We start from the raw sequence: 23,586 nt of genomic DNA, 5'->3' as shown, positions 1-23,586 counted from the left end.
CTAAAATCTGTAATAGTGTTTTGTATTTACATCTTTTTGGCTATGATGTAATTATGATGTCACCTTCTTTTTCTTCAGTGTAAACAATAAGTTCCTCAAAAGTAGCTTCTGTATTCCAAGTGTTTTATGTTTTTTTTGTCCCTGACTACATTTATTTGTGTTCAAAATGAGCATATTACAATTATATTTCCACATTTCTATGTGCACTGCTGTTCGGGTACTTTTTTAGCCGTCTGGTTTCCAGAGCTCGTATAATGGCATACCACTGTGCGCTTTATTACTACAAATCAGGATTTCCCTAGCATATTTCTTTTCTTTGGATGGAGATAGTGTTCACACCAAACCCAGATACTTTTATGAAGTGGTATAACTTGTACCGAGACCCCACAGTATCCCATTAAAGTCGGGATTTTGGATTTGTCCCTGGATTCCGATGCCAGCGATGGAAACACGAGGCAACCTGAGCCATCTCTGCAGCTCACCCTGTCGACCAACTGTACATGAAAACAGCAATACACTGCAACAGATGAGCAGCATAATTTTTTTTTTTTTTAAAGAGAAGTGGAACATTAAGTGAGTTCAAGTCCTACTAAATAAATTCCTACACTGAATATTATTATACAGAGAAAAGGAGAGAAGAGGAAGAGAGAGAGAGATATGAGGTGATTTGCCATGACACTTGTTGGGAAGGTTCACATCAGCTAAGAAAAACAGCATTCGTGCTTTTCTGTGTGTGTGTGTGTCCGTGTTAATGTGCATGCGCTTGTGTCTGAATGTGTGTGTGCGTGTATGTGTAGACGTGCACTTCCTCAACCATGCGCCTGCTGAGCCCACGTTACTTTGATTGACAGGTGAGACTCGCCTTTACCCACAGCACTGCCCGCCCTGAGCGCCTCAGAGGTGGCAGCTCCTTGCGACGCGTTGATTGGCCAGAATCCGCGTAGCTCAACCAGGTCAACAGACGAGAAGAAGTTTAAAGAACGGCTATTGGTCAGTTCTATAAGCCCCATCATTAGCCCCACGTGGAACGGCGGCTCTGATTGGTCCGGAGCAGTTTTGTGGGCTGGCCTAGAGTTTCGGTTAGCTGGGAAGCGTGAAACCGCGTGAGAAAGTTGCCACTGAGGTAAAGCAGAGCTCGACGGAGGACTGTTCCCGCCGCTGTGGGGGTTGTTGCTATCAAAACTAACGACACATTTCCTCCTTTTTTCGAGAAATATACTTTGGACGAAGATTTTGCATCCAAACTCAACGGGAGAGTAAATATTTCTGTTTTTTGTTGACCGTTAGACCGCCAGCTAGCGACCGCGGCGAGTCAAGTGGGAGCTCTTCACTGCAATTAACTTGTGTGGATTTATTTCTGATGCTCGGACTGAGAGCCGACAGTTTGCGGCGGACTGTCGAGGGTCCGCGGGCTTGATTTGCTCTTGTTTGTTTGTTTGTTTGTTTATTCGGCTCTCTGTACTCGGAATACGTCAGCCAGTACACAAAACAAACGCCGGAGTGACTGAGGTGGCTCCCAGCCTGTCCCGTTTCTCACCTGGCTCTTTTTTGTTGTTGTTGTTGCCCTCCTCCTTCCTCCTTCTTCCTTCTTCCTCCTTCCTCCCCCCTTCAGCTGCTTCCAGCTAATGAGCCGTTTCCCGTGGTTTTTTTTTTTTTTTTTCCCCCGGTTGATTTACAGTCGCACTGCCGGTGGAGCGGAGGAGAGACAGCCGCCGAGAGACGGGAGTATCCACCTTTTTAAACGGTCGGTGAACCCACACGGAGCGGAGGAGCGGTCGGGTTGTTTTTTGTTTGAAATAAGCGGCTGTTGGTCCTCATAGTAATCGCGGATGGATACGTCTCCGTGATCAGAAACTTCCCCCGTCCTCACTGTATTTGATCCCTCGTTTAACGGGGCTTTAAGAAGACATCCTCCCGGAGATAATAATGTTTCCCCAGGGGCGACACCCGGTAAGACACTTCCCTTCTTTGCCTCACCTGGCTCTTTGTCTGACCCGCACCTCTGTCTTGTCCTCGGGCTACACATGTTTATATTAAGCTCTTTCTTCTTGTTAATTGGTCTCTGGATCTGCCCCGAGCAGCAGAGTGGGATTGATAATATTGTTTGTTCAATAACTACTAATAATTAAAAGTTGTTGACATTACACGTGTGCCTGGAGAGAATCAGATGCATATTGTAGGCCACATAATGAGGCACTATGATGTTGATAATCCCGTCTGTCTGTCTGTCTGTGCCTGTGCGTGTGTGTGTGTGTGTGTGTGTGTGTGTGTGTGTGTGTGTGTCTGTGCGTGTCAGACGCCCCACCAGGCTCCAGGCCAGCCCTTCAAGTTCACCATCCCAGAGTCACTGGACCGCATCAAGGAGGAGTTCCAGTTTCTTCAGGCGCAGTACCACAGGTGGATAACACAAACACACGTTTCACATTGGAAGCCTCTCTGCCGTCTTTACGGCCCAAATTCCCCCCCATTGTCATCTTCCCTCTGACACTAAAACCTCACGCTAACCACAGTCATCCCCCTTTGCCATAATGAACAAAACCCCAACACTGGCCTCAGACTAACCCATAAACCTGGATTAGGTTCACATAGGCGCGCACACATACGCAGCAGCAGGCATCAGTGGTCGCGCTTACACTGCGGTAGGTCTAAGTCTTGGTGATGAGTGAGAGCCAGAGGGTGGCGTGTGGGCTCAGGGTTTCATAAATCACTCCTTATTTTCCTCTGTGTATGTGTGTAGCAATGTGTTAGGAAGAGACTGCATAAGTATATGTGGTTGTGTTTTTACTTTGCTCTAACTGTGCGTCCTTCTGCTCATTTTGTGTTGTTGGGGCAGGTTGACCACAACAGGTGAAAGCTACAGACAGGATGTGTTGTTTTTAATTCACATCTTGGATTCGCACATGCAAAGAACAGGGTTAAAACAAACATCATATATTCAACAGACACTTGAGTTATCGTCATTTAACTTTTACATTTTCCTGTGAAATGCAGCTCCCTGGTCTGTTAGGTTTGTCTTTGCTTTATTTGCACTTAAGAAAATCAAAAGGAGATGCAGTCAACATCTGTTTAGATCCAACACATTGTCGAATTTGGGCTGAACAGAAGCAAAGTTGCTTCTCTTGAGAAGTTTTGAGTTTCTCTTAAAGTAAATGGTGTATTGTCTTGTTTTTCAGTCTCAAACTGGAGTGTGAGAAGCTGGCCAGTGAAAAAACGGAGATGCAGCGGCACTATGTCATGGTGAGACACTTGCACTCAGTTCATTTATCCCACAATGTCACACATCACATACTGCTGTTAGGCTGCTGAAGTGTCCTTGAGGACAATGTTGTGTCCTAACTAGATGCATTGCTTCTGAAGCTGACTGTAACCTTTCATATTTCCAAAGACTGCTAAGTAAATAATGTGAATATTTTTTTTTTTTTTATTAGCTGACTGAACTGAAAAGGTGTTATGAAAAAAACCACAAAAAAAACCTGCACAGCAACATGAAAGTAACACCGGTTTTTATTGTGAACAGATGTGCAGATTTACCTTACTGAGATATGCTAATCAGGATGACGAGTGTCAGATTAGTCTGCGTTACGACTTTGCAGTTTGTCAGTAGGAAGATTGTTCATGTTGATTCAACTGAGCTCCAGTATTTCAGCAAACCCAACATTTCACTAGGTGGAGAGGATGATGTTCTCCATTTCTCTTCTTCCTCAAGTAAAACAGCAAATTATTACATGACATTTCAAAAGCACCTAAGTGTGTTTGTGACGTAAGGAGTACATATCGTAAACAACAACAGAGTTACATTACACACTTATTCAACTTTAACCTCAAAGTTTCAAGCCATTTCGTATGAAGCAACGCGAGGTCGAAGGAGGCTTAGTGTGTGTCTAAAGCTTACCTTAGCTTAGCTTTAGTGTGACACAGAAACATACAAAAAGTGAACAGGAATGCTGTTTTAAGTTGTATGTGAACGTGCGTATCTACTTTGCCCTCTATGGCAGCACTCCTGCTTAGCTTTAAAGCAATTGATTTGCAAGCTGTCTCTTTTAAACATAGTTTGATAGCTCTGTGGAAATGACATGGGAGACCTGCAGGCCTGTTTGTTTAAAAAAAAAAAAAAAGAATTGTCATCCGTAACGATGGAAATATTCCTTTAGTTGTGTTCAAGCTTTATATTTCAGAGGTCCAGGATTCCTTTCACTTATCTAACATCTGACTCTCTGTCCTCCTCAGTACTATGAGATGTCCTATGGCCTCAACATTGAAATGCACAAACAGGTACAGTTGCTTATCTGTCTGCCTCTTGTCTACTCTCTGCATCTTCTTGTTTGTCTTTCGTTCCCCTCCCTCTCATGGCAGGATTTTGATGTATTTTGTGTGTGTGTGTGTGTGTGTGTGTGTGTGCGCGCGCGTGTGTGTGTGTGTGTGTGTGTGTTACTGTATTCCTGTGTGTGTGGATGTGTGTTTATTTGTGATCGATGGGGCTCTGTCTCCATTTCCCCAGTTAGGGCCGGCCGGCTGAGCCCAGAGGCAGGATGAATGGCTCTGTAGATTGATTGGTGCTGTCTAGGGGAGCGGCCTCCTTTATTACATTAGAGGGGCAGGGCTGGGGAGGGCAGAGGAATCGATCAACGTGGGGCTGACAGAGGAGATACAGTGGAGCTCCCTCTTTTAGAAGCAGGGAGGTTAAAACACCCCAACACACTTAAGTAAGGCCGGCGCGAGCGTGAAATACAGAAGATCACGGGCCACTTATTTTCATGTACACATGCATACACAAAGGAAAGGGCACTTTTGTATCGCTCTAAGTTGTATACAAACACATGTGGGCAGCGTCAGTTTAATACAGGTCATACGCTGCAATGTGCACACATACGGACAAGGTAAACATGCATTCTCTGATGTTTAAGCACATTTCGGAGGAGGGAAATCTCTCTCACCCTCACTCGTACACACAAACACACATTTCCCCACAGGAGGGGTGCAGGGCTCAGAGCGCTTACCAGTGATTACCCCAACTATCGACCAGTCAGACCAGAGGAAATTGGAGGTGGATTGGCTTGGCTGCTTCACTGCAGTGGGGATGCTTCTCCTCCTCTCTCACACTCCTTCCCCCTAGTGTTTTTCACATGTTCTCCTTCTCCTCTTGTGTTATTCTTCTCTTTTTATAATCCAACTTCCCTACTTTTCTTTCTGCCTTCCTGTCTACCCAATAGCAGTTACGGGACCTCTTCTTTCTTGTGCTGCCTTCCTCCCCCTTTTCTTTGGCTCCTCTTTCGTTTTATGTCCATGTGAAGCTACTGTGCTTTCATTGTGAGGGCGATGCATCTCTTCCTATTGTCCACGCACACATAAACACACACACACTAAAGCTCCAGGGGAGGTCATTAGCTTTGGGCTGCAGTTGTCAGAGCAACAAGCTTCTGTGAGCGGGGGATACGGGGGATACAGACTAACAACCCACCTCCTGCTGGGGATGTACGGGGACGTGCGAGTGTAGCGTGGCAATAATGCTCCAATTATATGTGCAATGGGAAGCCTGTTCTGTGTTAGCACATTGTGTGTGTGTGTACGCTTGCATCCCCTCTGCATCCCCAACTTTTGTTTACCTACTGTCTCAATTCTAGGAGTCATCATGTGGATGACGCACCGTAGTAGTTCTCCAGTATTACTATTCAGGAGCTGATGCGCAACATTTGAGTTCGGACACACGTTTTTTTTGTGTTTTTTTTTTTGGATATCCTGTAGATGTTCTTGAGTCCCAGTTTGTAATGATGCATCACTATAGGGATCACAGCTGTGGGTGTTGGTTTTACCTTAGAAGTTCTGGGCTGACCTGATAGTAGGTGGTCAGACTATTCTCAGACGGCCTAATCAGTGAGCCTTTATGTAAAGCTAATTATAGGCTTACAACTCAGGATTCTAAGAATGGATGTACAGGTATTGTCTGTCTAAAGTAGCTCTTTATATAAAGCTTTCTCTGGGCATGGTATATGTTGTCCTTTGAGACACTGACTTGCAGTACACACTAAAGTCAGAAACCTGTGAGTGGACCAGGATCAATGTTTCTTCAGAGCTGAAAGTATGTTTTAAGATCCCTCGTTCTGATTCGTTGTAGAACAGCCATAGGGACGGACACATCAGGTGCTCGTACATCTGTGCTGTGGTGAGATGTTCTCTGAGAACAATGCCAAGATATATATATATATATATATATATATATATATATATCCTAAATACTGCACAAAAAACAGACAAAACAACTGTCGTCGACCAGCAACCTGTTGTGTGGAAATGTAGCTCCTCATGACGAGCCGTGTAAAACAGGTTTGCAATCGCCTTCACAATATGCACCTGGTGTACCCTCCAGTGTAACGAACATGTTAAAAAATGATGACATCCCTATTAGATACATAGATCAGATGAGATATATTTGTATTGACCCTCAGGTTGTCGAGGGCACAAGAGGTGCAACAAATGTAAATGAAACCGACGTAAAAACACAAATGCACAATTTCACCTCCAGAGTGTGGCTCATCATGGACAATGACGCATGCAGTTAAAATAGACAAACAGAACTACAAACGCTCTGAAGTCTTATAACTACTTTTGATTCTATATTCTCTTTGATTCTAGTTTAGGAGTCAATTATTTATAGTGCTCAGTGTTCTCGGGCTGAAGCCGTTTCATATTTACTTACTTCGGTTTTCTGTTTTAGTCTCTGCTTACTTTGACTTAACATATGTACATAACCACTTCATTTACATTCTTCTGGGTATTGTCATTTGTAATCTCGCCAACAATAATCTTTTTTTTACTTCCAGTTATACTCCAAGTTCTATTATAGGTGAAGCGGTTAGTTGAAGACTCTTTGTGAATAAGATAGTACTTCATTTAGCTCATCCAAGTACATAATTGGCTGAACTGTGGCAGGGTCGGTTGTTTGGCAAGCTGGCGGGTGTGCGTGCATGACAGAAATATTCAATGAGGGCAAGTATGCTACAGCTTAAGAGGATGTCTCCACTTCAACTTTTCAGGAACGGTCAGTCCCATTAAAACAATTAAATAATCTGTGGTTGTTTTGGGACTTGTAATGCCTGTCGGTCTCAGGACTTTGGTCCGGACTGAAATATCTCAGCAACTACTGGATTGATTGAGATGAATTTTCAAACAGACTTTTCTTGTTTTCCACACGACGAACCACACGGCATGTGGTCGTCCTCGGTCATTTCCTCCAATACCACCACGAGGCTGACATTTATAGTTTTGTGTGAAATATCCCTGAAACGGTTAGAAGCTGTTATCATGAAGTTTGGGACAGTTAATGTCCCTCTTGGGATGAATTGTTGTAACTTATGGCCAAATGGAGACATTCCCATCATCCTTAGCTGCAATTCGTGTTTTGTGACAATTGGTAAATGTCAGCATGCCAACATGCTAAACTAAAGCGCTTATGTTGGAAGGAAACTGCAGCTTTTTAAAAAAAATTTTTTTTTTTATTCCTGAACAGTCTGCCGGTAAGAGGACACTTGCCATATTAAATCAGTTATTTCTGCCCCCCCCCCCCCCCCCACACACACACACACACAGGTGGCTGTTTTTGTACTGTGGGATACCGAATGTCATTTGAGCTTGATGACTACATTCTGGCCTTGTTCACCAAGTTTTGAAAAGTTTCGATAAACCCATGTGTCACTAATTGTCAACACATGATCATGAAAATCCCAGGTATTCGCACAGCAGCAGTACGCGGCCCTTTTGAAGCGTTCACATCCAGCATGTGTCTATGCATCTATTTCTGCGGGCTGTGTGTGTCTGATGAGCCATTACTACGTTTCATGGCTCCTCCAATTCCCTCTTCACCCTGGACGTTTACGTATCAATTTGATTGGATGATATGTAATATGAGCCCCCTTATCTGATTTGATGCCACTGTGGGGGTATCTGGTTTCAGCCAATTGTAGCCACCTCCGGGGGTTTAGGGGGCAGGCGGATGTGTTGGCATGGATACTGGGGGAGAGCAAATGAAGTTAGTCGTTGATGAGATTATGTTGAAGTGCTGATGGGAAGAGGGACAAGAACACAGAGGACAGAGGAAGCTAAAAAAAAAAAAAAAAACAGGCAAGAGAGAAACCCGAGCTCAGTGATAATTAGAGAGGAAAATCTCATCGTACTTTGTGTGTCAGTAATGCTGGAAATGGCTCGCACTGGATTTGTGTGTAGAGAGAAGTGGATGAACGTGGTTCTGGTGTCATAGTCGGGTAGTGTGTGTGTGTGTGTGTGTGTGTGTGTGTGTGTGCACGCTTGTATTACTTTATTAGTGTTACTGAACAGCTGTCTTTTCTTAATGAATGTAATTATGTTATCAACAATTAAGTCTCTTTCCATCTCTGTGTGTCTCTTCCTTCATCAGACTGAGATTGCCAAGAGACTAAACACCATCTGTGCACAAGTCATTCCCTTCCTCTCACAGGAGGTAAGTATGTGTGACTTTGAGCCACACACAGTGTTTTGTATGCCATTTATACAGTCTTAATTGTATTTGCCAGCTTCACTGATAGCGCTGCATTTTACTCTCAGGCCTCTGCAACATTGTGTGTTTGTTTGCGTGTTTTACAGCACCAGCAGCAGGTGGTTCAAGCTGTGGAGCGAGCCAAACAGGTGACCATGGCAGAGCTCAATGCCGTCATCGGGGTACGTGGACTGCCGGGTCTTCCACCTACAGTGTGTATTCTTCTACTTCCTCTTTATTACATTGACTGTGTCTGTATGTCTGTTTATAACATAATGAATACATATAACACAAGGACACCATTTTATAATTTGATCTGGTAATAGGGTAATTTTCTGAGCCTCCCTGTCACAAAAATCTTAGCGGAAAAGAGGCACTTACTCTTTGTCTCTGTTGTAGCCTTGATAGTCAGTATGGCGAGATGTGAAAGTTGCTAATTGCAAAATACGAATGATACTTCGAGAAATTCGAGAGAAGGATACAATTCAGTGGTGTATACGCTGTGCTCTGCCGTTACAATAAAATATTCATATTGTTTACATAGTAATCAATGCATTGCAGAAAGAAGTACATTACTCACACACAAGAGCCGTATAGGTCAAAGTAATTCTATGAGCAAAAATGTTTTTCTTAATCTCAGTTGAACCCTTCAGAATCACAGTTAAAGCTCGACTGTGATACTGGTGTTGTAAATCAGTTCAGAGTGATTTAAAACCAGCAATATGGCTGATAATGTGTTTTAAAGGAGAACGCTAAACTAAACTCGAGGTGAAAGGCCAACACCATAGTTTGTTTGTGGGACATGAGAGATTTTACAGGAAATGAAAAAAATTCAACCCGAGAAGTTTTCTCTTTTATTGGGCTATAGCTCTAGAAAAAAAACCTGATTGATTTGTAATGAAACTGGTCTTTTTAACAGTGAGCCAGTGGAGAATGGTGCATATGATCCAGCGATTATAAGAGGTGTTCCTTGAAAAGGTGCAGTCAGTCTTAGATGACGGATGGGGCATGACCAGCTATTCAGACTCGAGCAGAAAAGGGTTCACTTGCACAGTGAGACGGTCAGCTAAAAAGAAATAAAGATAGAGAGCGAGTCAAACTGTTGGTGGTGATGACTTTTTGGGGGTGGGATTGGAGAATGATTATTACTCAGCCTTATAGGAGCCATAGGGGCTTAAGTGGTGGGAAGGGAGGCTGTGGGGCTGAGTTTTAGGGGAAATGTGGGAAAGAGGGGGGATTTTAGCTGAGCAAAGAGTGGGGTTGGAGGGTAGTTTGGTTCGATGTGGGCTGGGCTTGTTAGTTGGCGTGGACTGATGGGGGTCTCTGTTGGTGTGTGATGGGGTGAGAGGTGGATTTGGCAGTTGCTGTTTGAGTCTTAATTGCAGGATTTTAGTGTTTGTAAAAGGGGGGTCACAGCGTTGGCCTTACACTCCCTTCTTCCCATCTCCTCTCGTCTCCCACGCCAGCCTGTCATTCACCCCGTTTGTGAGTTAAATGAGTGTAATGAAGCATGCTGCCCCTACACACACACACACACACACACACACACACACACACACACACACACACACACACACACACACACACACACACACACACACACACACACACACACACACACACACACACACACACACACACACACACACACACTCTCTCTCTCTGATGACACCCACAAATACATACATACACACCAGCTCTCACTAACATCCCATGACAAACCAGGCTCCCCTTGCCTCCACCAATACTTCCCCTCCATTTACGCCCATCAGGGTTCCTGTTTGTGTATCTGTGTGTGCGTGTGTGTATGCATCTGTTTCTGTGTGCGTCTGTGTGCAGCAGAGCGTGCATTTCTGTTATCCCCAGAAAACAACAGGCAGGGGTAGGATGGTTGAGCGAGTGTGTGTGTGTGTGTGTGTGTGTGTGTGTGTGTGTGTGTGTGTGTGTGTGTGTGTGTGTGTGTGTGTGTGTGTGTGTGTGTGTGTGCGCGCGCGCGCGCCTGCCTTGTTTATCTACACTCTGTGTATGCATGTTAGTGTGATCAAGTGTGACGTGTGGGTGTGTTTATGTTTGATTGTTTGGCAGGCGAACCGACTCTGGAAATTGAGTGTGAGTGTGTGTGTGTGTGTGTGTGTGTGTGTGTGTGTGTGTGTGTGTGTGTGTGTGTGTGTGTGTGTGTGTGCGTGCGCGTGTGTGCGTGCGTGCGTGCGTGCGTGTGTGTGTGAGTGTGTGCGCACGTGCGTGTGCGTGCGTGGGGGTGGAGGCTAAAAGACTATTTCGTTGTTTTGCTTTCATTCATCGGGGGTGGATGCAGAGAGCGAAGGATGGATGAAGAGGGAAAAAAGAAGGCGTGGGCTCGGGGGAGGGGGGTGGGTTAGTCAATTAGGTGAGATAAAAGTCGGTTTGACCTTCAGCACTCCTTCCACCCCTGCCGAGTCGCCTCCTGTGCCCCCCCTTCTCCTCCTCTCTCTCTCTCCTTCCTCCTCCCCTCCCCGCGGCGAATCAGTGAGCTTGGATTCCCGCGGCTACTGTCTGAGGAGGCAATAATGATGTTTTGGAACACAAAGGCATTTCACGCTCAGACGAGCGCCTGATTTGGTGTGAAAGAGAGAGCAGGGCTGCCAGCCAAACTCGCGCCCCTCTCTCTCCCTCTGACCCTCTTCTCTGCCTCTCTCCTCCCCTTTCTCCTCAGCCGCCTCACTCCTTCACAAGACCTGACAGTGCAAGCAGCAGCTGGGGCTCTTGCCCCCTCCCCCAACCCCACCCCCCCTACTTCTTCCTCATTCCTCCTTTTCCTCCTTCCCCCTCTCCTCCCTCCACATCCTCAGGCTTTGGGCTGTGATCCCAGCTGTCAGTATTGTTCAGTGTTTGACCTCGGGGGGGAGGAGAGGGGGTGTAGGGGGAGAGGATGTGTTCACCACCTTGTCGAATGCAGCAGCTTGTTGAGGTGGTGTGAACCCCGAGACACTGAAGAAACTGTCCCATCTGTTTGAAACTTCAATAGGGACAGAAGTCTCCATTGATGAAGCTACAGAGTGCTATTGATCTTTCCTTATTGGTGGCTCAGTTTCATTTACTGACACCTTTGAGATTCTGGTGACAGGTGTCGATGTTTTTCACATTCATGGCAGCTACATCTTAAGCTTCGTCCAGTGAACTTAACATCTAGTCTTTTCTGTAGTTGCCAGGATTGTAACGTTTTGCCCTGCATCACAGGTTTGTTTAATAAGACCAGCATCACACTCCACATTCAATTCACCAATGTGTTTTTTTAAAAGGTGAAACGGCCTTTAAATGCCCATTGCTGGCCAGCCTGCGAGTCAGAAATGCACTGATCCATTTTAGTTTTGGAGGTACACATTTATTTTGTGTTTGAAATACATTGTTCACTGTGTCTTGCAGCGTTCCTGAATGTTCTGCGTGTTTTGTCTCAACCGTCCTCCTCTTTCTCTTTCTGCTTTTTCTCCCCGTGGCATAGCAGCAGCATCTGTCCCATAACCACGGTGGTGCCCCGGTGCCCCTCACTCCGCACCCGGCCGGCCTCCACCCCTCTCAGCTGGGTGGTTCGGCGGGTCTCCTGGCTCTGTCAGGAGCACTCGGTGCCATTCCTCCTCATCAGGCCGGAAAAGATGGCGGTGATAAAAAGCCTCACCTGTCCGGACCAGACTCCCACCCTGCAGGGCCAGAGCACCTGAGAGGTGAGGAGACACACCCGCACCCCGAGCACAGAAACACCGCTTCAACTGCACAGGCGAGCTGTTTGGTCCCTAAAGTTTGTGAATACCCAAAAGATCACGTCACGCAACTCAGATGGTAGATTTTTCCGATGTATTGTTTGCGTTTTCTACTGGTCACCTGAACACTCCTGGTTGTTTCAGAGTCTGTTTACTTTCTGAAAACGGGTTACTTGCTTATAAAGATATTTTCATCTCATTCTCCTTCCCTTCTTATTTCCCCCCCCCCCTGTTTTCTGCTCTGCTGAACACCCAACCCTTTGACCTCAACCACATGTACCCGTTTCCAATGGCAATAGAGAGAGAACCCGGCACAGTAAGTACTTCCTCTTTCTGCGTCAATGTTTACCGCTGCGACAAACTACTTATTTCCTTGTTTTTCTTGAAGGGATAGTTGGGTTTTGTGGAATTTGACTTTGTTCTTAGATGCCGTTTGAGAAGGATTAGTCTGTCTTAGCTCAGTTGATAGATGTCTGTGGGTCAGTAAACTCCACTCAAACTCAAGGGAAAAACATATTTAAACAGTCTGCTCTAAGTAAACTGCCCTTCATTTACACACGGCAATAATTACCTAAATGTTTGGATTTGTTCTGCTTCTAAACAAGGTCATCTAAGGCCGACCGTCTATTTATTTCACGTACTATTTTATTGAATATGAAACGATCTCACAGCAGATTTATGCTAAGTGACATGAAAACTAAGATATGAAACTTGAAACCTTGTAATCCAGGGAGACTCCACCTGTTGCTGAGGCAGACTCATGTTTTACATTTGAATGATTTTACATTCTCTGCTGCTGCAGTGACCCAATTTCCCCTCGAGAATCAATAAAAATTTATCTCACCATATCATTATGCAGAAAAGCACCATTTAGTTTTAATCACCGTTTCACATTCAAACAACTTTCATCATTCAGTTGTATATTTTTGACTGTCAGTTTTAAAGAGTGTGTGTGTGTGTGTGTGTGTGTGTGTGTGTGTGTGTGTGTGTGTGTGTGTGTGTGTGTGTGTGTGTGTGTGTGTGTGTGTGTGTGTGTGTGTGTGTGTGTGTGTGTGTGTGTGTGTGTGTTTGAGGATCTCTTGGGTAGAGCTTTGGCCTGCTTGTTTAGTTCTGCCCTAGATCTGCTCTGAACTGTTAGGTTTCCTTTCTCCTCCAAATGAGCTTTTTAGCATGGCCGCACTCACGCACACACTCACACACACACACTCACACACACACACACTCACACACACGCACACGCACACGCACACACGCACACTTCTCCAGCCTAGTCTGCATTGTTGTGCCTATTTAACACCTCAGTGAGCAGATTACCCCCGCCCCCCCTCCCACCGCCCCTGATCCCGCGCTTAAAGACTCTCATTGTGTTTAATATCACCACCACAGTGAGGGGAGGGCTTGGGAAAGGGTGGGGGTGAGGGAACAGCAGTCATATGACACTGAGCTTGTGTGTGTGTGTGTGTGTGTGTGTGTGTGTGTGTGTGTGTGTGTGTGTGTGTGTGTGTGTGTGTGTGTGTGTGTGTGTGTGAGGAGAGGGAGAGAGAGAGACACATCATGCTAAAAGCGAACAGTAGTGAGACGGGAATGGGGGGGAGGGGGGTTGCTTATGTTTTGCAGGTCAGTGCTTCTGTGCTCAGCTCACTAAAACCTTTCAATAAAGGGGGGGGGAGGGGCGTGGGGGTGGGGTGTGAAGGAAGGGGCCTTTGGCAGAATACAGATTTTCACCCCCACCTCCCCCCCACGCCTTTCTCTCCCTCCCTCGTCTCTTGTCACCCTTTCTTCTCCTCCACACTCTCACACCCTCCCTCCATCCTCTCTGTCCTCTAATCTCACCACCTCTTTCCCCCCTTTTTTTTTCTCACCCTCCTCCTCCTCCTCCTCCTCTCTTTAGCTATTCCTCCTTCATTTACCCTTTCCCCCCCTCAAAGCCCGTGCGCTCGCTCCCTAGCTAGATGTGTGCATGCGCATGTGTTTGTGTATGTTGGATGCACATTTCATTGACAGGTTGAGACTATAATGGACTCAACATGAAGCTTTAATCCATTAACAATAGGATCCGTTGGTCAGGGGGCCAGGGGGAGGCAGCTCTCTGTGTGTGTGTGTGTGTGTGTGTGTGTGTGTGTGTGTGTGTGTGTGTGTGTGTGTGTGTGTGTGTGTGTGTGTGTGTGTGTGTGTGTGCGTGCGTGCGTGTGTATGTGTAGTCTTAGGACACAGAGACGCAAGTGTTATGGGAGTAATACACATTCACTGTTTGTTACACACTTAATGATACACACAGGCTTTCACAGTCAATTAGACATTGTGCACGCGCACACACTAGTAGAGAAACACACACACACACACACACACACACACACACACACACACACACACACACACACACACACACACACACACACACACACACACACACACACACACACACACACACACACACACACACACACACACATATTCTACAGCCCGTGCAGCTTTTCAGAGCCAGGAGAGGGAGCACTGATAGATTTTGAGAGCCACTTAATGTAATCATCAACTTCAGAGGCATGTGTTTGTGTGTGACTGTGACAGGCTTTGGTCAAGTGAGAAAAGAGGTTTGTGTTTAAGTGTTAGTGCTGCTTAATTCATGCTTCCGTGAACTATTAACCTCTTTGCAAGCAAGAGTCTGTTTTTCTAACCTGCTCTACGCATAGCTGAATAGCTCTTGTAATTAGTGGTAGATGGATCAGACAGTTTAGTGAGCTCATGCAGAATGCAAACAACAACAAAGCACAACTTTAACTGTAAATGGCAAGATTGTCTCACCTCTTCAACTCCTTTCTCCTTCTTTGTCCTCCAAACTGTCCTCTTTCTTTTTTTTTCTCTCTCCGCACTACCTATCTTTTGTTTTTAATCTCTTCTCGTCCTCTCCCACTGTGTTTCTGTCCTTCGACTCTTCCTCTTTGCTTCCATCTGCAGAGTAACTCGTTGCTGCCGGAAAGTCTTAGGAACTCAGATAAGCGACGCAACGGACCCGATTTCCCGAATGACATGAAGAAACGCAAGGTGGACGACAAGGACTCCAGCCACTATGTAAGAAATGGTTCCGCTGTCTGTGTCTTTTTGTCCAAAGTGTGGAAGAATAATTTGTAGTGTGTGTACAGCTTTCTCATCTCATCAAAGAACAAGGACATTTGTGACAATCCTCTGCTAAAGAAATATTACCAGAGAAGAGTGCAGCGTTTAATGGTGTGCTGACTGATTATCTTAACTGATTGGCTTCCTCAGGACAGCGACGGGGAGAAAAGTGATGACAATTTAGTGGTGGATGTCTCGAATGAGGTCAGTACGTTTTGATATTTTTCATTGTTTTCTACGCCGAAAAATGCCAGCCTCACGTTTGTGCAGTAATTTGTTGTCGGGTAGATTAATGGAATCCTCGTTTATCCACCAGGATCCAAACTCCCCTCGCGGCACACCGCTCCCCTCCCCTCGAGAAAACGGCCTGGATAAAGCACGTCTTCTCAAGAAAGACCCCTGTAGTCCAGCCTCTACTGCATCATCAGCCAGCTCCTCCTCCCTCAAGTCCAAAGAGATGACAATGGTAGGGATGCAAAAGAAAAGAAAGGAACTTTTATATAGTAAGATGGATAAAGTAAATGGATTAATTGAGTGAATATGTAGCGGTTACATATTTCCCGCATATTTCTGTGTGGCAGCGAGATAAAGCAGGTACACCTGGGCTGAAGTCGAGCACGCCCACACCGAGAGGAGACTCCACGCCCGGTCCGAGCTCCACGCCCGGAATCCGGCCAAGTCTATCAAAACTGCCCTCCATGGAAATACCACATCCACCTAGTAAGCGTCAACGTTTATGTCCATGATATGAAAGGTGGTGTTATTTTAATGTGCTCATTATTTATTTTTTTTTTTTTTTGCTGAGAGCAATACGTTACATTTACTGAATTGCTACGAAAATTCAACCTCACCATTAAAGGTTAAAGAGCTTTGGGCAAATGGTGTAGGACTTTAGCCTGCTTCTAATAGAACTGTTTGTTTTAATCACAAATGTCTCATGGCATATTTACTTTAGAAACCTCCATGCATGTGTGGAGATTCCCAGTGTCTGCTTGCTATGAAAAAATAAATCTGACTGTCAGCAGTTTGTTTTGAAATTTCTGTTTGCTTATGCTTAAATTACCTTTGCATCATAGCCAAGGAATGAATCCTAATGACAGGTGGTTTCAGCTGACTGTGTGGTAATAACAAGTCTGTCAGCAATTTAATTTTTTTTATAAGAGATTTCAGGGATTTTGAATGTTGATGCTCCCTTAGTTTTTTTTTTTTTTTTTTTTTTACAGCATTTTATGTGCCTTACCTTTTCTCTTCAGCTGCCGGTTTGCGAACTCCGCTGGCTGTGCCGGGCCCATATCCAGGTGCGTTCGGTATGTTGCCCCACGCAGCAGGGATGAACGGGGACCTGGCTGGGGCAGCCGGGGCTGCAGCCTACGCTGCTGGACTGCACAACATGTCACCTCAGATGAGCGCTGCTGCCGCGGCCGCCGTGGCAGCGTACGGCCGTTCACCCATGGTGAGTGGAAGGCGGAGGCTTATGTTTTGGTGAAGTGACTTTTCATATCTTGTTTATGTCCGTCAGTCACATGCTCACAAAATAAAGTGAACCTCTGCCAAATCAAATCATCATAAGCAGTTAACTGTGTATTACTAATTGTTGATATTTAATGTGCATACATTTTTTTTTTTTAACCATCTTTTGACTTTTTTATGTTTTCTCGTGTCACAGTTTTGAATCACAGTGGAAATATCAGAAATATCAAAGTGAATACTGAAAACGTATCTTTTCAAATAATACAAATATGTAAGCCGAAATGATTAATTGCGTCATTATTTACGATATAATTCTGGTTCTGACTCTATGCTGATAGTTTATTAACTAACTTAATTATTAGGTTTGCACATGTGGCTGCTTCAGTTTTTTATCTCATTTGTCTTCATAAATCTCTCCAGCTTGGTGAGGTTGCATAGCGAATGTGATTCAAGCCATGTCTACTACTTTTGCTGCCCTCATATGCGTTCTTTCAGCTATGGCTGTTCTTTTCCATTTTTTGTTGTAGAACTTATGCCACTGAATAAATATTTATTGTGAGTTTCCTGTATCGTCTACAGATTCTTACTTTTCAGTAACGGATGATCTTTTGTCTTTATAATGTAGTTTTTTTCCCTGCTGGTTGCAACTGTTGTACCTTCCAGGAATTAAAAAATTAAAATCACTTGTGTTTAGTCAGCTGATCAATCACAGGTGATGTCCATTTCATTTATTAAGAAAATTCCTTTAAAGTCAGTTCTTTTATATTTCACTTGTTTTGGATCTGTTTACAGACGTTTTCACTTTTGAGTCTTATTTTAGGGCGGCAATAAATAATCGCATCGACTTGATTTCAACGTTTTAAAACAATAAAAGATGAGAACAGTATGAAAACTTATTATAACCACTGTACCTTCTATATTGCAAAGTGCGTAAAGTGTCAATAGTTGCACAGCTGTATTCCTCTGGCCTATGTGATAGTATTTACACAGTGGGCATGCTTGTGTACAGTACGTTCAATCGCCTCATCACTCTTGGCTGTATTTGCATAGTGTTCATTACACTGTTTAAATAGGTTTACTAGACTCACAGCTGTGTCTGGGCAACACTTGATAGCAACTCCGGCTGTGTACCCACCAGCCGTGAGTGTGTGTGTGTGTGTGTGTGTGTGTGTGTGTGTGTGTGTGTGTGTGTGTGTGTGTGTGTGTGTGTGTGTGTGTGTGTGTGTGTGTGTGTGTGTGTGAGTGGTAGGCTGGGGGCTGGGGGATGGGGGTGGGGTGGGGATGGGGGTGGGGTGGGGTGGGGTGGGGCAGCACAAGTACTGACAGCTCTGCCTCTGTGTGTTTGCTATGTCTTATACTTGTCATTCAGATTGGGAGGGTGTGTGTGCTTCAGAGTGTGTGTTTGCTCTGTGCTCACGAGTGTTTGTGTTCTGTTCCACAGGTTAGTATTGACCTGTGTGCGTTCTGCCAATTCCCATGGGCGTGTGTTTGCTCTGTGCTCATAAAAAAATGTCTGTGTTCTCTCCTCAAGGTTGGTTTTGATCCTCATCCTCACATGCGAGTTCCTGGAATGCCTCCCAGTCTGACAGGAATCCCTGGCGGCAAACCGTGAGTGTGTTTGTGGCTACTGGCATGTGGGGAAAGAAAAAAAAAACAAAAAAAAAAAATAACGTTTTGTTTCTTTCTTCTGCTTTTTACCTCTTCCTTATCCCTGCTACTTTTTTTTTTTTTTTCTTTCTCCATGTCCTCTGGCCTCCTACTCTTCCATATTGAATCCCCTCTTCTCCTCCTCTGTGTCTTCAGTGCCTACTCCTTTCACGTTGCTGCCGACGGACAGATGCAACCGGTGCCGTTCCCCCGGATGCCCTGGTGGGCCCGGGGATCCCTCGTCATGCCCGTCAGATCAACACGCTGAACCACGGAGAGGTGGTGTGCGCCGTCACCATCAGTAACCCCACCCGACACGTTTACACAGGAGGGAAGGGCTGTGTCAAGGTCTGGGACATTAGTCACCCGGGAAACAAGAGCCCCGTGTCCCAGCTCGACTGTCTGGTGAGTGAGGCGGGAGGTTTTATGGGGATGTTGATACAGGGGAAAATATCACGTGGAGTAAGAGCGAATGTTACGTTAATCGTCAGTCAAGCCTGTTTAAAGCAGAATTTCTGCAGTCACAGAGCATGTTTTCAGAGTACAATAACTTTTAAGACAAACAACGTTTTTTTTTGTTTTACGGCATCAGAACCGCGACAACTACATCCGCTCCTGTCGTCTTCTTCCCGATGGTCGCACTCTTATTGTGGGAGGCGAGGCGAGCACGTTGTCGATCTGGGATTTGGCCACGCCCACTCCCAGGATTAAAGCAGAGTTAACATCATCAGCGCCAGCATGCTACGCTCTGGCCATCAGCCCGGACTCCAAGGTCTGCTTCTCCTGCTGCAGTGATGGAAACATCGCAGTCTGGGATTTACACAACCAGACACTCGTTAGGTAAGAGATAACTGGGAAGCTTTTATTTTGCATGGATAGATGCAACATGGGGAATTTGCCACTTTCTCATTTGCTGGGTCATTCTTTGAAAACGATTTGTGCAAATATGTGCATAGGTTAGATTTTTTTTTAGGGCATCAACAATCACAGCCTGGCATTGCTGACACTAAGCAACGGCATTGACCTTCTTTGATCAGCAGCCTCGGCTCCGGCTGATTTAACCTTTATGATTAAATGATGAATTTTTTTTTTACTATTAGTACTACAGGAGTGGCTGCTGCTGAGAAATACTGTAAGCTCCTCACATACCGGTCGCCTGTGATGCACACCAACTGCCCGGGCAAACCAAATGCCCAGTGTGTCTTTGTTTAAACATTTCTGTCTTTATTTAACTGAGAATGTATGCGTGTGTCCTGCAGGCAGTTCCAGGGCCACACAGATGGAGCCAGCTGTATCGACATCTCTAATGACGGCACCAAGCTGTGGACCGGAGGCCTGGATAACACGGTGCGCTCCTGGGATCTGAGGGAGGGCCGGCAGCTGCAGCAGCATGACTTCACATCACAGGTACGTTTATATAGCCAACATCAGCAGCATATCATCAACCTTCGGAAAGTGTATGGCATTTAATTTTGTTTTGATCAAAACGTTATCAAACATAGAAGACACGATTTTATGCTCAAAGCCGTTTCCTCTTTCCTCTGTGCAGATCTTCTCTCTTGGCTACTGTCCGACAGGAGAATGGTTAGCTGTTGGAATGGAAAGCAGCAACGTCGAGGTCCTTCATGTCACCAAACCTGACAAATACCAGCTTCATCTACACGAGAGCTGTGTACTCTCGCTGCAGTTTGCCTACTGTGGTGAGTGACGCGCTCTCGATTGCAGGCTATTCACTGCTCCCTTCATTAACTGGTCATTTTGTATTTTTTTTTTTTTTGAAGTTAGAGATTAAATGTGGTGTGACGTTATAGGACTCATTTCTACCTTTTTTGGGGAGAATTTTGCGCAAGTTAAATAGGTAAGTATCGAGTTAGACAGGAAACAAGGGAAGAGAGAGGACCATGACGTGTGGTGTGGTCGAGACACCGTTACTTTTGTGGTTTTACTCAAATTTGACCTTTTCATTTTATATCTTCCATTCTACAAAGTGTTTTCCTTTTGTCCCTGTTGAAGGTATCTTGTTGATGACGTCAATGTTTTTTGTTTTGCCCTGAGATTGCTTATCGAGTGTGTGTTTGTTGTGTGTTTCTCTACTCAGGCAAATGGTTTGTGAGCACAGGAAAGGACAACTTGCTGAATGCATGGAGAACACCGTATGGAGCCAGCATATTCCAGGTCTGGACAACAGAGTATTACATTCATTACATGATATATTAACGTAGGTAACATATCAAATTTCCCCTCCTGAAGTTGCTGCTTCAGTTTAAACAACCAAAGTGTATTTCCAGCAGCGCTGCTCTGCATCCATTCTGTGAATGACTGGATACTGTAAAACTTTCATCGTGTTGTTCCCTGGACTGCAACAAAAGGGCCGGCGCTATAAACATGGACGTCTGCCACCGAGTGATAAAGTTACACCACTGCTCAGCTGAATGCGGAGACCTCCTCTATCCATTTCAAATTCAAAGCTGTTGTTTCAAATTTTAAGCCTTTTTTTTTTTTTTTTTTAAACACAGTCCAGCCATGCACTAGGTTTTGACTTGGTTTTGTTTTCCTCAGAGACTTCGTATTTATTGGTGACTTGACTTTTTTCCCCCCCTCTTCCCTTTTCTCTCTCCTCTTCAGTCTAAAGAATCCTCCTCGGTGCTAAGCTGTGACATATCTGTGGATGACAAGTATATTGTTACTGGTTCCGGGGACAAGAAGGCCACTGTTTATGAGGTCATCTACTAAAAATTCGGAAAGAGAGCGAGGACATTTTTTCTTTCCCCACACATCCTATATGTTTCTAGAATTTTTCACGTGACGCCAGAAATCGCAGACAAGAGTGACCTTAATGGCGCATTCTTTTTTTTATTTTTATTATTTTTTTTTTTCTGTTGCACCTACCGAAGAGACCCGGAAAGGAGACGACTATTTTACATGCACACATCTATTGTGCCGGTGTACATGACTCCATTTCAGCTGGGAATTAACTGGAGCAGTTGGATACTAATGGAAGTAGAGGGACTATTCAGATGTTGCTCTCTCCTGCTGTGTGCTGCGGATCAGTTGCAGGGACCAGATAATGACCAAAGGAGACTCTGGACTGTTTTGACTGGAACCGGCTCCACCGATGGCACCGTGCTCGAAACAAACTAAATTCAATGTCACGATCGGGGGCAGAGACGCGAGAACAAACTCTCAAAGGCCTGAGGGGCGAATATGTAAACAAATGGCAGACGGACAAAAAAAAAAAAGGGGCGTAAATCTGGAGAGGAGAGGAGAGGAAGCAAAACAGCAGATGGATAGACGAATGAACATTTTACAAACGGGCAAATGCAGATATGTTGGTTTGTGTACTCGCAGCCTGTTGATCCCGCAGCTATGACTCTGACCTTAGAACCTCAGCTTGCCGTTCTGACTCGCCCACACTGTCTGCAAAGTACCTTCTCTGTCTTAACATTAAATCCTGTCCTCACTAACTGCACTGTCGTGGTAGCTGTCCACCTACACACTGTACTTAAACACTTAAAATACCCAAATGGTATGTTTTAAACGTACCGAAGGCTGTGCTGACTTGTCTGACATTATGCTACTGTTAACTTCTGTGATGAGTTCATTTGATCCTCATGCGGCACAGCAGTTTTTCCTAATTCATACCAATTTCAGATGGTATGTACAGTACCGTATAAAAAAAAAAAAAAAAAATAGCTTACCAAGCCAGATAAGCTTCAAGAACAGTAGGATGTATTTAAAAAGAAACGTTACAGAAGGCTTAACTCGGGCTGTTCTCTAAAACCTTCTCTTCTGTTTCCTCTTATCCTCACTGATATACCAGTTGATCAACAAAAAGAAGTTTCAGAGATTAATTCAGAGTATTTCATTTAAGCTGAACTACACAGAATCTGAAGTCTTCAGGATATCAACAGAAATGTTGAAGCTAGATTTCAACTGGAGACGGAGACGCAACATAAACCTTTATACTGTGATTTTGTTTGTTGATGTCTTACACCGTATACTTCAGCAGCACACGTTGATGGAGTTTCCATTAGCAGAGCGAGTGCAGTCTCACAATCACAAAACTGACCTGTGAACATTTCGCAGACTCCTCATGTCTTAACTGTTATTAGCTCGTCCCCAACTCGGCCTTTATCACTCTTTAAAACACACGATGTCTTATCACACGGATGGTTAATTATGCTTCCTCAACGGGGTCAGATTATTTGAAGACGTGATTTGATCTTCTTTGCATTTATGCTGAAGTGAACCAGAGAAAAAGAAAACGCTTGACCATATTCACTAAACAAATGACGTCCTTTTTGCTGCATATTCTTTGAACTTGTATTCTTGAACAATTCAGCTATAATGCCTTGAAAGTAAAACACGGTCATGTTGTTCTTTCATTTTTCAAAGAATACAGTAAGACTATAAGAAAGATTAAATTATTTTCCAAGATAGTCTTATGGAGGCAAGTAGACGAGGTGCAGTTGTACTACAGCTTCAGTTACAGCCATTTTAAACTCATAAATTTCCCGACCTTGTGCTTAGTTTTTTTTTTTTTTTTTCTATTTTTTTGTCTGTTTGTAAAAAAAAAATGTAAATATCAAGTTTTTTTTTCTTACGAGACATGCTTTAGAAATAACAAAACTGTTTTTGTACATCTTTTACATGAAAAAGAAACATCTAATCAGGAAGAATACTACATGGTCTTAATGCTAGCAAATCTAAAATGATTGAATTGTCTAGATAATAAATGTGTTTTTTTGTTTTTTGTTTTTTTTTGTAACTGGAGTCTTTAACTTTCTGGTTTGGTACAAGAACACACGAGGACCTCACTGCTAAACTTTTATGATCCATTACAGATGGAAGCTCAGAGTTTAGAGAATCAACACTGTACAGAGGCGGTGGTTTATTTGTAAATAAAATTCCGATGATTAAAATGAACAAATAGTCTCTCTTCATAGTTTCCTTGCACATAGAATGATATTAGAATACTAGAGTAATATTACTGATACCAGCAGAGAATAGTTTTACCCTTATTTGGCTTAATACTAGTGGCGCTTAAAAATTACACACGCATATTTCTTTAATCGCATATTTGGCACATTGCTGATGCCAAAATCAGAAAAAAAA

At 44.3% G+C, this 23,586-nt stretch overlaps 1 protein-coding gene across 1 annotated transcript; it reads left to right on the top strand.

The window, feature by feature from the left end:
* Window positions 1-1,134: 1,134 nt before the first annotated feature.
* On the top strand, window positions 1,135-22,163 carry LOC138621419 (transducin-like enhancer protein 1). Its single transcript, XM_069699465.1, is given in 21 exon segments — window positions 1,135-1,950; window positions 2,309-2,397; window positions 3,174-3,237; window positions 4,228-4,272; window positions 8,408-8,470; window positions 8,614-8,718; window positions 11,985-12,204; window positions 12,540-12,556; window positions 15,196-15,309; window positions 15,505-15,558; window positions 15,671-15,820; window positions 15,936-16,074; window positions 16,608-16,807; window positions 18,356-18,432; window positions 18,628-18,674; window positions 18,677-18,876; window positions 19,064-19,311; window positions 19,731-19,878; window positions 20,021-20,171; window positions 20,570-20,646; window positions 21,097-22,163. Coding segments are annotated over 21 exon segments (2,340 nt in total). The 5' UTR covers window positions 1,135-1,926; the 3' UTR covers window positions 21,205-22,163.
* Window positions 22,164-23,586: the final 1,423 nt, after the last annotated feature.

The sequence above is a fragment of the Brachyistius frenatus genome, unplaced genomic scaffold, assembly GCF_029030835.1.
Source record: "Brachyistius frenatus isolate BFR_SWC_R1_liver_20210118 unplaced genomic scaffold, ASM2903083v1 Contig_30, whole genome shotgun sequence".
NCBI lineage: Eukaryota > Metazoa > Chordata > Actinopteri > Embiotocidae > Brachyistius > Brachyistius frenatus.
Note: the sequence above shows the minus strand (reverse complement) of the source record. Positions and strands in the feature narration are given on the sequence as shown.